The sequence below is a fragment of the Eschrichtius robustus genome, chromosome 12, assembly GCF_028021215.1.
Source record: "Eschrichtius robustus isolate mEscRob2 chromosome 12, mEscRob2.pri, whole genome shotgun sequence".
In the NCBI taxonomy this organism is placed as follows: Eukaryota; Metazoa; Chordata; class Mammalia; order Artiodactyla; family Eschrichtiidae; genus Eschrichtius; species Eschrichtius robustus.
Genome location: NC_090835.1, coordinates 37,199,116 through 37,214,508, shown reverse-complemented (window position 1 = coordinate 37,214,508; position 15,393 = coordinate 37,199,116). Strand labels below are relative to the sequence as shown.

Sequence of the window (15,393 nt, the reverse complement as noted above, 5' to 3'; positions counted from 1 at the left end):
GACTGGCCAGCCAAGACCCCCGTGCCTGACTTCCTTCCAACAGGATCTATGATCTTTTCCATAAACCCCCTTCCCCAGGGTCTCTGCTTTCCGCAAGTTTTCAACGGAGGTCTCCTTGTGATGTTTGGGCATCTCCTGAGTTTAGGGAGACACAGGGCATTGTCTGTGTGGAGGCTGGTTGGCTGGGTAAATGCAGGCAGGCCCTGGAGGTCAGATAGTGGCTCTTTCTCCATAGAATTGGAGAGGTGTGGTAGGCAGAGCAGGTACAGTGAGCCAGTGGGGGAACCTTGGTGGTAGAGTTCAGGGATAGCTGGGTTGATAGGGCTGTTCTACTAGGGACAGCTGTGAGCAGGGACCCCAGACCTTAGTTCTCAGACTGCTCTGGGGGCCGGAGCCTAGGGGCTGTGCTAAGGTGCCCCCGTGGCTGGCAGCCAGGGATAGGGGGCTGCACTCAGACCTTTACCTGCCTCAGCTGGAGTAGCTCTGCCTCTGGGTTTTACACATCAGATGACCTCCTGAGCTTTTGTTTGGAGGAGGATGTTTGAGACTTAACTGGTTTGAAAACCTCTGTCCTAAGAGGGGTACACCATTGGGCAGATGCCTCCTCCACCCCTGGCCAACTGTATGTCTGTTCTAGATGCTGAGGACGCCGTGGCAGTTGCAGTGTGAGTGGAGCTGGGAGGTGCCAGGGCTCATCCCTTGTGTAGGCAGGGGCAGGAGGGGTTCCCAGAAGAGGCACTTTCTGGGGGAGCTGCAAGCTGGACCTGGAGGAAGCCCTGGGGAGTGTCACGGTGGAGATTTCCCTGGAGTGGATATGACTGAATTCCCGAGTGGTGGGTGATAGGCTGGCAGTGTCAAGGGACAGCCAGCTGGAAACTAAGGAGCGGGGGCCTCAGCTGCCTCAGCAGGGTGCCTGCAGAAGTGGGTCATCCTGTTGAGCGTGAGCGGAGAGGAAGCTCCCAGTAGCATGGTCAGAGTCTGGGTCCTGCCCAGTGCCTCACGATCTCCTGTGTTTGTTTTCCCTCAACCTGTCTGGGTGACTTTGAGGGAGTCAGTGATGGGGGTGGTTTGAGTCCACACTGAGGCCAAAACACCAGTAGGGAGCAGGATGGTCCTGGCAGTGGGAATCCAGGTAAGGAAGCCCCCATGGGATATGAAATTTGGGGTCATCTCTTCCCCTGCCCATCACCTTTGCTGAGCTAATGTGGGAGAGTTCCCGAGCTTTATTTTTTATTTTTTTAAATTTATTTATTTTATTTATTTTTGGCTGCGTTGGGTCTTCATTGCTGCGCGGGCTTTCTCTAGTTGCGGCGAGCGGGGGCTACTCTTTGTTGCGGTGCGTGGGCTACTCATCGCGGTGGCTTCTGTTGTTGCAGAGCACGGGCTCTAGGGCGCACGGGCTTCAGTAGTTGTGGCACGCAGGCTCAGCAGTTGTGGCTCGTGGACTCTAGAGCGCAGGCTCAGTAGTTGTGGCGCACGGGCTTAGTTGCTCCGCGGCATGTGGGATCTTCCCGGACCAGGGCTCGAACCCGTGTCCCCTGCATTGGCAGGCGGATTCTTAACCACTGCGCTACCAGGGAAGCCCCCCGAGCTTTATTTTTAATAAGGAAGGCTTTCCTGGTATCTCAGCTCAGTCACTTACTCTGCAGTTATTTACTGGGCCCTCTTTTGTGTGGCATTGTTTGGGGCATGGAGGAACCAGCTAGGAGGCAGGCATAGGGTCCTAATCAAAGCCAGCATCCCCATTGTTTTACCAGTAAGGACAGTGAGACCTAGGGAGGGGAGGTTACCCAAGGTCAAGGGTTGAAGCAGTGGCCAAGTCCAGACTGGATCCCCTGGGCAGAGAATCACTGATGGCTACATGCCTTTTGCCACTCTGCCCTGTCCATGACTGGGGCTGGGCCCAAGAGGCTGAGGACTGTCATGAACTTGGGATGCACTGGGAGTGGTACCCAGAGTGGGCCTGGGATAGCAGCACTGTGTCCTCACACCCACTTGACCCTCTGTTTCCAGCCCTGCTGGACAGAGTCAGGGGCTGAGGCTGTCGATTTGGGAGCCTGCTGGGGGAGCCAGAAGCAAAGGGCAGGAAGAGCCTGGCTGCCCATTTTCCCAGCAGGGACTCATTAAGGTTTACCTTGGCGGCTGTTCTGGGCACAGGAAACAGCTGCTGCAGGTGCCTTATTGGTCCTCATGTCCTTACCCTCAGTGAGGTAGAGACGGCTCCAGGGCCAGCTTACCTGCCAGGGCTGCGACCTGCTAATTGGCCTGCCCCAGTTCAGGGAGGAGGGTGTGCTCAGTAGCACCAGGACCTAGGGCTGAATGATAAGCCCCCAGAACTCTTTCCTCCCACCATCTCTCCCAGCCACAGGGCTTAGCCTAGGGGGAGTGGGGTGGGGAGGGGAGAGATGGATTCACTGGGAAAGGCAAAGCAACCTTTGGGGGTGGGGAAATTTGGGCTGAGCCTTGAAGGATGGATAGTGTTCTCCAAGTAGGAAGGCAGGTCAGGCAGAGGCACTGACGTGGGCATGGCTTTGTGTATCCATTGTGGCTGGAGTGCAGGGGAGGAGCAAGAATTTGGGCCCAAGAGATGAGGCTGGGTCCTGCAGGTTTTAGGGAGCCACTAATGGTATGTGATCAGATGAGTGACAGCATCCAGGCTGGCTTTGGAACAGGACTTGAGCACTGGGGGATGGAGAGGAAGAGCCAGAGGCCACAGTCAAACTCTGAACGAGAGTAACAGAAGTTAGCAGAGAGTAGCAGTGACTCTCCATTCCCAGATTTCCCTGGGCCAGGAGGAGACCCCCCCCCCACCCCAACTCCACAAACACACACCAAGGCTTGGCTTCCCTGACTCCCCTTAGGAAGTTGCCCCTGGATGTTGAGGTGTGGGGACCCACACAGGAGGCTAAGGCTCTCCCCTCTGCCGGCCTGGGGCCCTGGATCTTGTTCCTCAGCCTCTCAGGCTTCACCCCTCCCCACTCCCCTATCCCAGTAATGAAAGCACAAAGCCAGCCTTTGCTGGGGCGGGCGTGGGAGCCACCACTCTCGAAATACCAGCTCAGATATGGTAGCTTGGCAGCCCTGCAGGACCCTGGGGGCTGCGGCTTGTCTGGATGGTGCTGTGGGCTTGGGCCATCACCAATCCAGAGAGAGCCTTTTTCCCCAGGCAGATGGGCCTTACCAAGGAAGGATTCTTTTGCTCTTTTCCAGAGAGCTTGGGATTTCAGGAACAAGGAAGGAGGAGAGATTCTGAGGAGGGAGATCCCTCCAGAGCAGAACAGCTCTGCCTTTTAGTGGAGCCCTCAGATCGGGAGAGGCTGTCTGTCTGGTTATGCAGACAGGAAACCTAAGGCTCCAGAGGGAAGGTCTTTCCTGAGCAGCAAGTGGAGGTACCAGTCAGAGATGAGAAGTTCAGGGCCTTCTCCTCCTCCCCTACCTTCTGTCTTTCTCCCCACCTCTCCGTCCCCACTTGCCCAGCTGTCCTTCCCTCTGGCACTTCCTGATTCCTCTGGCTCCCAGGTGCTTGACTTCATGGCTCCATCTGCACCAAGCAGCCTTCCTGCTGCTGGATAATCAATCAGCAACATTTTCGTTGGCTTACAAGCCGGACTGGGCTCAAGGTCCTTGACTGCACAGATGCTGCAGACAGCGGCAGGATCTCAGAGAGGGATGGGCTGTGGAGCCTGCCATGGCAGCAGTGTCGTCTGGGAGGCTGTGGCTCCCCTTCCAGATTTGGAAGGGAGAGTGTTAGGATCCCAGGTCTGAGCCCCCGAGCTCCCCGTGTGGGTACTCACCCCCACACTCCCCAGCCCTCTGCTCTTGCTCCACAAGGGCTCAGAAGGCCAGAGCAGGGCTGAGCTGGGGTTGAGTATTGGCCTTCTGGACCCTGGGGAAAGGCTGGGCATGGCTGCAGATCAGGACCTGCCCGGCCCACCCAGGTATTAGGATGCTTAAGGGCCTGTGCCCCCTGTGCCTGCTTAGAGGGAACTACTCTCCCCCCTTCTCAGTGCCCCAGCCCACCCTGGTCTCCACTGCTGCTGAGGCCCCCCTCTTGGGCTGCCCAGGAAGCCAGGGCCTGGGTGAGCAGGAATATGAGCAGAGGTGTAAATTGCATGGCAAGCTGCTGGCTCTGAGGTGAAAATGAAAAGTCTTCAGGCAGCGGCGGCAGCAGGCACAGCAGCTGGGGTGCCAGGCACAGCGCCCTGCTCTCCCTCACACCTTCCCCCTTCTGCAGTCTTCCCCAGACTCCCACCCAAGCCTTGCTTCTCTGCCATCCCCTCCGCTGCCATTTGGGGTTGGGGTGGGCTCCCAGTTCGGCCCTGGGCTAGACCTGACCCCAAGAGGGCCTTCATCTCTTTCTTCCATTATATCTTCTAACTGGCTGATCAGTGCACAGAAAAATGGGCTGTGCTTTTGTTAATTTTGTGAACTTAATATTTTTGGTAGTTTCTCCGTTGATTCTGTTTGGGTTTTTCAAGTGTACAATTGTTTTATCTTTAAGTAATGGGGGTTTTATTCATCTTTTCCAATTCCTCACTTATTTTAAGATCATCTATTCCAATCTCTTTATTTTACAGTTGGGGAGATTGAGACCCAGGGAGAAGCCACCCATTTGTCAATAGCTAGGCCAAGGCTCTGGGCTCCTGCCTGGAGCTCTTTCTGCCACTTCCTTCCCCCTCTGTCCTGTCCCTGGCAGCCCCATCTCATTCCTTTTCTCCTTTGCCTCTCATTTGCAGAGCTTTGGGCCGTCCTGCTCCAAGGGGGAAGGATACTCACCATCCCTTCTGCAGGCTCTCCCTTGCTAGCACTGCAGCATCCCCAGAGCTGTCTCCTGCTGTCACTTCCTGCCCCACAGACAGGCTTAGGTTTTGGTCCAGAGGCTGTTGAAAGGCCCATTGGGTATGAGAGGGAGTCTGGGAGAGGGAAGTTGACGGAAGTTCCTGGGCAGAATAATAACAATGTGCCACATTCCAGCAGCAGCCCCCGCTGCGCCTCCCCCATCACTTTGCACATTCGATGCAGACCAGCTGCCTAAGGGGCCTCCAGGGTCTGAGCCCCCACTTGCAGGGACTGCTATGTGCAGGCGGGTGCACGTCAGTGTCTGTGTAATTAAAAATGAGCATGCCTCACTTCACCCAGTGAAGAGATGCCATCACCTCGGGTGGGATGCAACAGCTGTTTGCTGGCTGTGTGGCTGCCCAGCTCTCCAGCCTGGCGTGGAGGGACAGGTAGGACTGGGCCACTCAGAGTGAACAGGAAGACCCAGGGCCCCTCACTTCAGTGAGACAGGAAGTAGAGGGCTGTGATGGGGTGGAGATTGATAGAGCAGACCTCATCCCTTTCTGGGCCTAGAGCTCATCTAGGAGATGCATGACCCAGACCTTGGCCTGCACCCATTGCCTTGTCCTTTTGGGGATTTGAGGCCACATAGCTCTGAGCAAACCCAGGATCTGGGCAGCCTGGGAATGGGATCCACCCTGTCTCCCGCCCTGGGCCTGACCTCTTCTGCACGTCGCACTCTCCCCACCCCTAGTCCAGGCCAGGGCACAGGTTGATGGTTTGAGAGCAGAACACCAAATGAGAGTAGTTCAAGTCCTCTCTCTTTCTTCCCTCCTCCCCTCTCCTAATTCAGTAAGAACTACCAGGGGAGGCACTGTGGGTCCTGTGGGGAAACCTTGGCTCGGCATATGCCAATCTGGTGCCTTTGCAGGAGCCCTGAGCTGCACCCCACCCAGGACATGAGCTCAGCCTGAGGTGAGGAGGGAGTGTGTGGTGTGTTCCCAAGGTAGCCAGGGCAGTGACACCATGGCAGCCTTTTGTGTGCTGCTCCTTCCCTTGTCTGCCAGCACCCCTGTGGGGGGTGTGAGCTGGTGTTGGTGCAGGAGTGGTAGGGGGAGTGCTGGTGACTGAGGTCTCCTGGAAATCCCTGCATTATGGGTGGGTCCCAAGTCCAATTGTTGTTTCTGTTTGTGGAAGCCCCGGGGGGAGGGAGGCCTTGGAGCTGTGTCTGAGGGACTGGAACTCTGGAATCCAGTTTCTAGCAGTTCCTAGTGGCACCTTGGCATGATTAGCTAACTTCTTCCTGTTAGGCGGGGAGGATTATAGACATCTGCATCTCTCCCACCTTGGAGCAGGGCTTTGTGATCCCCTTGAGTCTGCGTGTGGGAATGAGTTGCCCTGGCTTGTGGCCTCATCAGATAGCCCATGGCTTCAGTGGCCAGAGCAGGTTCCCCTGTCCTGGTGATGCTTCTTCAAGCCTCTGGCTGTCTGGTCTGTGGGAGGGGTTGTGCCCAGGGCTGGGAAGACTCCAGGCCCATCCAGTCCCCTTTCCCCAGCAGTACCAGCCCAGTGTGGCATTGGCCTGGTGTCCTTGGCAGTCAGTTCTCCAAGGGCTCCCTGAGGCTAGCTGAGGGAGAGGCAGCTGGCCTTGCCTTACTTCGATGATTTTCCAATATTTACCAGGTCATCAACACGCTGCCCAGGCCACAGCTCCTGCTGTGCAGAGAGGACCTGAGAGCTGGCCCATGGCTATCCTCTCTTCCCTCAGAGACTGCACCTGGCTGGGAGGGAAAGGGCTTGTTCTCTCTGCCTGATCACTTAGGGACAGGGCATATGGCTAGTCCTGCCCCCACGCTCCATCCCCAGCCCCGCACTGAACTCATTCTTGGTCAGTAAACAGAGCATGGAGAGGGATCTCAAGGAGAGGCTACAGGGACAGTTATAAGCCCCTCCCCCTGTCTATGGGCCTGGGTTGGAAGTTTCTGCCTTTGCCTTCTTCCTGCCCCTTCTCTGCCCCTGAGTCTGAATTTTGACAGGATCCGGCATGTGTTAAAATGATTTGGGCTGAGCCGTCAATGAGATTTTAACTAGCTCCATGCCTCTCTCCAGTAGGGAGGGCCAGGGTCCCCCAGGTGGCTTGGGTAGGACTGGGCTGGGCTCAGTCAGATATTAGGCTGCCCCTCCAGGGGCCTGGGGACAGGCTTGGGCAGCTGGCATTCTCTGTGTGGGATGCTGTGAGGAGGAAGGGCTGGGCAGGGAAGGAAGGGCTGGGAAGCCCCAGGCCACAGTTTTCTCTCCCTCCTCTGTCTCCCCTGTTCCTCTGTTCTCCCGGATGGCTTTGAGATGAAGGCGACGGCAAGGATGGAGGATGCAGTTTCCATGGCAACGGGGCTGTCCACAGCCAGGCAACTTCAGAACCGGGCTCTCCGGAGGAGGCAGATGCACAGAGCAGCCACAGAGAGCTGCCTCCCGCCTGCCAGTGAGGGGGCTGGCAGAGCAGTTGGCAAGGGTGGCTGCTTGGTGCTACCCACCCTGATGCCTGGCCTCCAGGAGAGGGTGGAAAGGGCACTGCTCCCTCTTATCATCCCTGTTACTTCCAAAAGGAAAGCTAGGCAGGTGGCTTGAGTGTTGGCGAGGGTTGTCCCTGGAATTTCTGGGTGGGCACAGGCTCTGATTCCTGGAAGCATCCCCAAAAGCCAACTGTCTTCAGCCCTTGAGAGATGGGCCTCCGGGTAGCTGATGGCCTCTCAGCAGCTTCCTTTTGGACCCTTTGAATTCCCAGAACATGGAATGCTGGTGAAGGCCATGCCCTGATTGGGTTCGGGGGCCCTTTCCCTCTAGCTATCAGGGAATGACCTGCACCTTCTTCAGGGAGCCTCCCTGACCCTGGCCTCGTGACCCAGTTCACTGAGTGGGGTTCAGGTTTGGCAGATGCTCGCCCCCAGGTGCTGGCATTAGAGGGGCCCCAGAGCCTGGTAGCTACTCATTCCTGACGTCGTGTTCTTGTTCACCCTCCTCCTGAAGACCAGGGCTGGGGTGGGTGTGTGGGCAGGTGGAAAAGCAGAGGCAGCCATTGATGTGTTTGGAGATGGGAAGAGCTGGGGGCATGGCCTCATTAGATGGCCAAAAGAGCACCCATGTTAGCAAAGAAGGTCAGACTCAAACTATCAAAAATAATGACTTTCCTTCACTGCCCCTGGAGGTGTCAGGGCTAGGGTGTCCCACTCTGTTCGAGCGCACAGAGACTTAGGACGAAAGGCCTTGCCTGGGTCACCCGTGGAGTCAGAGGCCGAGCTGCAGCTAGACCTTGGGCCAGGACATCCACCCCCATGTGGCCTCCAGCCGGCTGCTGAGGGCCCTGGCTGGATAAAATAAACCTTCCTTCCCTCTCTCTCCCGGGGGCTCATTTTTCTCTCTCTTCACTTGCTTCAATTGGAGGGGGGTTCCTCAACCCTAAGCGTGGCCAGGCAGGCAGACAAGTGGAGTCCTGGAGTGGCTTCTCCCCACCAGGCAGTAAGTCTCTCATTACCGCTAAGTGGAAGGCTCATTTCAGAGCTCATGGTGAGAGCCGGGCAGGTGCTATAAATAGCCGTGTTGTGAAGGTTGGCGGGTGAGCAGTGACAGGGCAAGGTCCTTGCAGTCATCTTAGTGGATAATTGTGCTCCATTGCAGGAAGAGGGGCAGGCTCAGGAGCAAGATGCACTTGACCCCTGTTCTGGTTTGTCTGCCTGTCTCAGGGCAGCTCTGGCATGTGTCTGTGCCCCTTTCACACACACTGGGGGCTACAGAGCACTGGGTTCTGTGTTCAGGCAGAAGGGAGTGGAGTGCCTGTCTACACGTGGGGCCCTATAAGCTGGCACTTCAGCCCATGGGGAGTTGGGCAGTGTCCAATATTAGATCTACTTGTCTTGTCTGTTCCTCCAGCCTAGAGTCTGCCACCTCCCCCTCGGCTGAAACTCAGGACCCAGGTCTGAGAAGGGTGGGAACCGACCACATCTGATAGTCTCGGAGGTTGGAATAGACCTGAACCAGCAGGGGAATGGGAGTAAGAGAGAGGTTTAGCTGGCCTGGAGCTCCTATTCAGGGTTAGTCAGTAACATGTCTGCAAGGGCAGGGGCTAGAGGCCTGAGAGGCAGGGGCACTGCCTCTCCTGATATTGGTGGGTCAGTCAGCATTGTCCAGGGCAGAGAGGAGGTCAGGGCCATGGGATCCTGAGATGGCAAGTCTGGCAGGTCAGACCTTGGCTTGGCTTGGATGCCTGGGGCCAAAGACTGTGGGGTCCCTGTCCTAGGGTAGTCTGGGGTACTAAGCTTCGTGGCTCTGTGAGACCAGTGCTTTCTGGAACAGCCTTTTGGTCCCAGGATTAGCAGTGCCAGGCTCCTGGGTTCTTTTAGCACCTGTCCTAGGACTCCCAGGTCCTCAGACCACTGCCCCCTGGAGTATGAGGCCCTGCCCTTAGGATGCTGTGTGGGTGCCTCCGGGAGATTGGGGCAGGAAGAGGAGCCAGCCCCCTGGGAGGGAATAAACAGTAGACAGTTCCTGGGGCCACTCAGGGACGTGTGGGTCAGAGGCCATGTAGGGCTCATTCCGCCTTTCGCGCTCTCCCACAAGGAGCGGAAGTTGTGTGCCCACCCACGGCTGGAGATCTACCAGCAAGACCAGATCTATTTCATGTGCCCACTGGCACGGCAGGGAGACTTCTATGTGCCTGAGGTGAAGGAGACAGAACGGAAATTCCGGGGCCCTGCGGAGGCCAGTGATGCCCAGGTGGATGGCACAGGTACGGGGCAGGGGTGTTGCAGGGGGAAGAGGGTGGGGCCTCCTCCCTGGCTGGGTGGCACTGTGGGTGTCCAGGCGAAGCTTGACAGAGGTGGAAGAAGGGACCCATCTACCCACGTGCTGAGTTACCTGTTCTTAGACACGCAGATCCATGTAGGTGTGGCTTCACACGTTACCCTTGGCAATGCAGATACAAAGACCCTGCCTGGATTCCCTTCAGATGCAGCAGGAGTACCCTTGGAAACACAGATCACAGACAGCTGGATGCTCATGGGAGGGGGCTGAGGCTGCTCAGGAAAGGCATCACTTGGGTGGGCTCATCAGGAAGTGAGATTGGCTCTGGATATGGAAGGTAAGGAGAGGAACAAGGTGTCCCCCAATATGGGGCCCCACCCAGAGCCAGCTGCTTTCTTCCTTCCAAAGAGGAACAGGGGGACTTCCCTGGTGGCCCAGTGGTTAAGAATCCACCTGCCAATACAGGGGACATGGGTTCGAGCCCTGGTCCGGGAAGATCCCACATGCCGCGGAACAACTAAGCCCATGCGCCACAACTACTGAGCCTGCGCTCTAGAGCCCACGAGCCACAACTACTGAAGCCCATGTGCCTAGAGCCCGTGCTCTGCAACAAGAGAAGCCACCGCAATGAGAAACCTGCACACCACAACGAAGAGCAGCCCCTGCTCGCCACAACCAGAGAAAGCCCACGCGCAGCAGCTAAGACCCAACGCAGCCAAGAATAAATAAATCAATGAATCAGTCAAAGAGGAACCAGAGAGCATGCAGAGGGGAGCCAGGAGATCAGCGCCCTGCCCCTTCCATCAGAGCCAGCTTTCCTACCCCAGGTCCAGGCCAGTAGGTTGCTTGCCTGCTCTCAGCCCACCCCCTTTCGTGACCTCTCGTGACCCTGAGCTGTCCCCAGGGGCAAGGGGACCTGCTGGTAACATCCCAAGTGGTCTTAGAGGGTCTAAGGCTTGGCCATGCTTCTGGAGCCTCATGTGACTCTGGAGGTCCATGACCTGTGGGAGTGGTACAGGGCTGGGAGGAGAGTGACTGTCCCTCTTCACCTCTTGCTTTAGGAGACTCCCTCTGTCCATCCAATCTTCAACAGCCAAGGTCACCCTGAGAGACATGTGTTGGCAGGGGCAGGGGGGCGGGTACTGGGAGGCAGCCTTCACTCCCTAGGGGCCATGTCCAACAGAGTTAACTTCATCTGCCACTTAATTACCTCCATGGGGCACTGCTTCCACCAGCCTGGTAGTGCCTGGCAGACACTCTTCAGTGCCCCTACTGTGGGCACAGGACACGCTACAAGGTCAGCAGGCCAAGGCAGTCCCCAGGGCAGGAGGGGAGCACCTTGACCTTCTTTCAACCTCCCTTGGCTGCCTGCACCCCCTTTCTTGTCCCCCCCCCACCCAGTTCCCCTTCCAAACACCGCCTGCCAGGGTGTTGAAGGACTGCTTGGCACCCACTACAGCTGGCTGCAGCCTAGCTCCCATGCCCCCAGCAACTTGGCCTGTCCTACCCACCAGCCTGCCCACCCACTCCCTGGAGTGGAGGCAAGGGGTCTGCCCTCCTCTGATAGGGTCTGCCCTGGCACCTGGGGCGGACTCTGGGTGTCTGCCTGCCAGGTGCATGCCACTTGCGCAGCGGTGTATGGTGGATGCCTGTCTGCCCAAGGCTTGGCCTGTCCCTGTCTGCCTCCCTGCTGTGGCCCCCGCTTGGGCTGGGAGGTGAAAGGGGGTGATTAGCTGCCTTGCGCCTGTTATTACATTGATGTATTATTTAGCTCCAGAGAGACGATGAATATTTGATCTTCTTGCACTGGCTGTGGGCAGTGGAGGAGGGAGGGACTGGGGTGAGGTGGCAGCTTCATTCTCTGCCTCAGCAGCCTTCGAGATTTAGGTGCTACCCTACCTTGCCTGGCCTCTTCTGCCCTGGGACACAGACCCAGGACTCTGGACTTCCTCCTGTGCAGACCTTGATGGAGCTGGAGGGTTGCCACTTCCCTGCCTTGGACTCCTTTGCCAGAAGTGTCCACATGTGCCCAGGGGCTGTCCTCATCCCAGCATGCTGGTCCCTGGCCTGAAGGGGCACTCCTGGGCTCCTTCCTCTGATCATTCCTAGCCTAGGAACTGGGAGAGGGAGGAGGCAGCTAGCTGGCAAGCAGGCAGGTTCCCATACCTGGGTCCCAAGAGAGCCATTTGGGTGGGTGGGAGGATTGAACTTAATGGGGCCAGGGAGAAATTATCCCCTTCCTTTGCTCCTTTCAGGCCTGTAGCCTCTGGGGCACCAATCATTATTTAAGGCAAGAAAGAGGGGCTGGAGTCCTGCCCCAGGGTCAGAGGGAACCACCTATAATTCAGGGAGTAGTCCTGGCTCACTCTTGAATACCTCCACTCTGGGAGCCATGACTGAGGCCCCAGCAAGAAGAGGGCCCTGGGCCAGCAACCTGGCACTTACAGGGCTCATCTCACCTCTGTCAGTAGGTCCCAGAGGTAATCTTGGGGCCAAGGAGGCAGATCCCACCCCACCCCACCCCACCCCTCACCCTGGGCTCCAGCTGAGGTTCAGTGAAAGTTCCAGGCCAAGTCCCAAATGCCAAGCAGTCCCCAGCTGTGCCGGGCTCGGGGCTCAATCACCATGGAGACAGGATCTGAGGAAGCTGGCCCACCCGTCACTTTCTGTGATGTTTGATAGCTGCCCCCTTCCCTCTCACACAGGAAGGGAGGCATATCCACCTTCTCCCAATCTGGATTCCTACGCACAGTAGGCCTGAGCTCTTTGCTCCTCCTTGCCACCCCCAACTGCTGTCAGTGCCTCTGACCTGAGGAGGTGAATTGAGGGGCTGCTCCTGAACAGGGCAGATGAACCTGCCCTGGAGGACGTGTTGGGGGTGGGAGGAGCAGGCTGGGAGAGATCTCAGGGCTCTCCAGCCACTTGCAGAGTGCTCCCATGGTCCCTTCTGCTGCTTTGTGGCTCAGGAGCCACTAGTGGTTGGGGATGGGTAAGGACTCCTCTGGGGTGACCCAGGCATAGAGGAAAGAAGTCCTTAAAATGCTTCGTCCCAACACCCTCCTCCCGTGTAATTGGTCGAGGATTTCTCAGGACTTCTCCATCCCACTCCTGCCCCAGCCTCCTCCTCAAACTGGGGCTCAGTGTGGGCCAGAGGCAGGGATATGGCTGCCCCTTGGGGAGCCCTGCATGGGGGAGGGACACAGGAGAGCAGTCCTCCTGGTCAATTCTGCTGTCTTCAGGCCTTATGGGCAGTGTTCTGGCCTTGGAGAAACCTCTCTCCAAGCCTGAAATGGGGGATGGAGGAGGGGACACTACTTAAATCTCTTTGTCCTACCCTCAGCTCCTCAGGTTGGGGCTGAATGGTCCCTAATGGACTGTTGGGGGCTGGGGGGCAGCAGGCTTTGTGGGAGTGCAGGGAGCTGAGGCTAATTCAGCGTAGGGAGAGGAGTATACAGCAGGCTGTCCTCCTCCCTCCCTCCCTCCCTCCCTGTTCTCTCCCTCTGCCCTGCCAGTGCAGCTCAAGTCAGGGCAGAGGGCAGCTGGAATGAGCCTCTTGAGCCAGGGGCAGCTTTATTATTCATGAGCACACTGTGTATGCTGAGTTGCTGGGCTGGTGGGAGAGCCTCAGTCCTCTCCCTGGAGGAGGGGGTGGGGGCCGTAGCTAACCTGTGCTCCCTCTTCCTCCAGGAACTGACACGATGAGTGACACGAGTTCTGTAAGCCTGGAGGTGGGTCCTGGCAGCCGGGAGACTTCAGCTGCCACACTGTCCCTTGGGGTGAGCAGCCGTGGCTGGGATGATGGTGACACCCGCAGTGAGCACAGCTACAGCGAGTCAGGTGCCAGTGGCTCCTCCTTTGAGGAGCTGGACCTGGAGGGCGAGGGACCCCTGGGGGAGCCAAGGGTCGGCCCTGAGGCTGAACCCCTGGGGGTTGCCAAGTGGCCCCGGGAGCCCAGTACCCCTGAGAAGGGCGAGGAGTAACCCACAGCCTGCACATTCCTGTGGTGCAGTTGCTAAGGAACTGAGCAGCCTCTTCAGTCCTCTTCTTCCTCCACCTCCCGGGCTCAGGCTGGGGCCAGGGGTCTCAAGCGGACCTGACTTCTACTGCCCTGGGCCTCTGGCTAAGCCTTCTCCTCACTGCCCTCTCAGCTCCCAGAGCCAAAGGAGCTGGGACTGTTGTCGGCACCCAGCCCCCGGGCCTGCCACCCCTGTTACATCTTTTTTTCAGATTCACATTGGAGTTTCCAGGACCCAGAATAAAGCAAATGCTTTTCTTTGTTTCACCTGGATTTGTACTGTGCATTTGTTTGTTCCACCTTGGGGAACCCAGAGTGGGCAGGAGCACCCCCAACCTGAGGAGAGGAAGGAACTTGGCCAGGTACCCTGGGGTGGGGTGGGGTAGGGGGAATTGGAGGCCTTTCACTCCCTGTTCTTTGGCCCCACTTGACAGCTGCCCCTCCATTGCAGCAGCCCCAGAGGCTCCCCCAGGCTGCTGGAGAGCAGGCAGATCAGGACAAGGGGTGTGAAAGCTGAGCATGGGGTGCCCTCTGGGGCTCAGGAGTGGGGAGCTCACAGCCTGCCTCAGTCTGCTTCCAAGGGATGCCTTTGTGTCTGTGGCTAGAGTGTGCCTGTGCTGACACTGTTATCTGTCCAGCCGGTGAGGACATCCCCGCCGTGCCTGCCAGTGGCTGTGTATCTGCGTGTGTGCATGCGAACACACGCATGCCTTTGGTCTTTTATGTGTAACCATGGATGGGTTGGGTCATGGTGGTCCTGGGTGAGACTTTGCCCAAGTGGGCATCAGGATGTGATTGTGGCTGGGCGTGGCTGTATTTGTGTGGATGGCTATGTGACTCTGTGCACATGTTGCTGTGCTTAGTGTCTAACTTTGGTTGTATTATAGGGGTGTGAGGCTGGCTATCTGGGAGCATCACTCGGGGGGCTTTGTCCATATACAGCTGTCTGTGTGTAGTTATGTGTCTGTGTACAACTGTGTTTGGCGGGATGTGTTCATGTGTAAAGCTGTGTGTTTTTCTGTGTCCATATGTAAAGCTATAGGTCTTTGCAGCTGTGTGTCCATGAGTATAGCTATACATGTGTGGACATGTTCACCTGTACAGCTACGTATATGTGTCCATGTGTACAGCTGTGTGTCCACGTGTAGAGCTATGAATTACGGCTGTGTCTGTGTGTACAGCTGTGTGTGCAGTTGTGTGTTTATGTGTACTGCTATGTGTGTGGCTGTGTCCACATGTACAGCTCTGCATGTAAGGCTGGGTGTGTGTTTGTGCATAGCTGGGATTGGTGGCTGCATAGCTGGGTGTGTAACTGCATGTCCATGTGCTGTGGCGGGACCACGCAGCTCACTTGCTGCCGGCCATATAATGGCCACTTGGGCTTGTGCTGTGTTTAAAGCCCCTTGTCTTTTGTGAGGCTGCCTTGGTGAGTGGGCTGGGACTGCTGTGCAGCTCCTCTCACCTCAGAACCCTGCTACTGTCAGCCCCTCTGCTCCAGGGGCCCAGCCCATCACTCACCTATCCCAGGGAGCAGTTGCTCTGAGACAGCGGAGAGGGTGGGAACAGCAGGAGCTGGAAGACAGCATGTCTGTCTCTCCAGCCTTGTCTGACAGCTCTTAACCCTCATCCTGCTGCCACCTTGCCTCACATTAGTGATGGAGTTTGTTTGTGTTTGATGTCTTGGTCTGTTGTACAGCTGTGCTCTTTCCAGAGCAGTGGAGCGTCCAGTTTCTGTGTCCGGGGAAAAAGCCTGTCCTTCCTTGGTGGCAACCCCCTGCTCCCCAGCCCCCAACGCCAAGCCCACA

General features: G+C 57.2%; 1 protein-coding gene across 7 annotated transcripts in view; it reads left to right on the top strand.

The window, feature by feature from the left end:
* Nucleotides 1-13,855, top strand: part of TEX264 (testis expressed 264, ER-phagy receptor) — a 29,778-nt gene extending 15,923 nt beyond the window's left edge. For all 7 annotated transcript variants that reach the window (XM_068558415.1, XM_068558417.1, XM_068558411.1 and 4 more), the window contains 2 exons: nucleotides 9,391-9,559; nucleotides 13,261-13,855. In XM_068558415.1, the coding sequence (XP_068414516.1) occupies nucleotides 9,391-9,559; nucleotides 13,261-13,553 (462 nt within the window). In that variant the 3' untranslated portion in view covers nucleotides 13,554-13,855. The remainder of the gene's footprint in view (nucleotides 1-9,390; nucleotides 9,560-13,260) is intronic.
* Nucleotides 13,856-15,393: the final 1,538 nt, after the last annotated feature.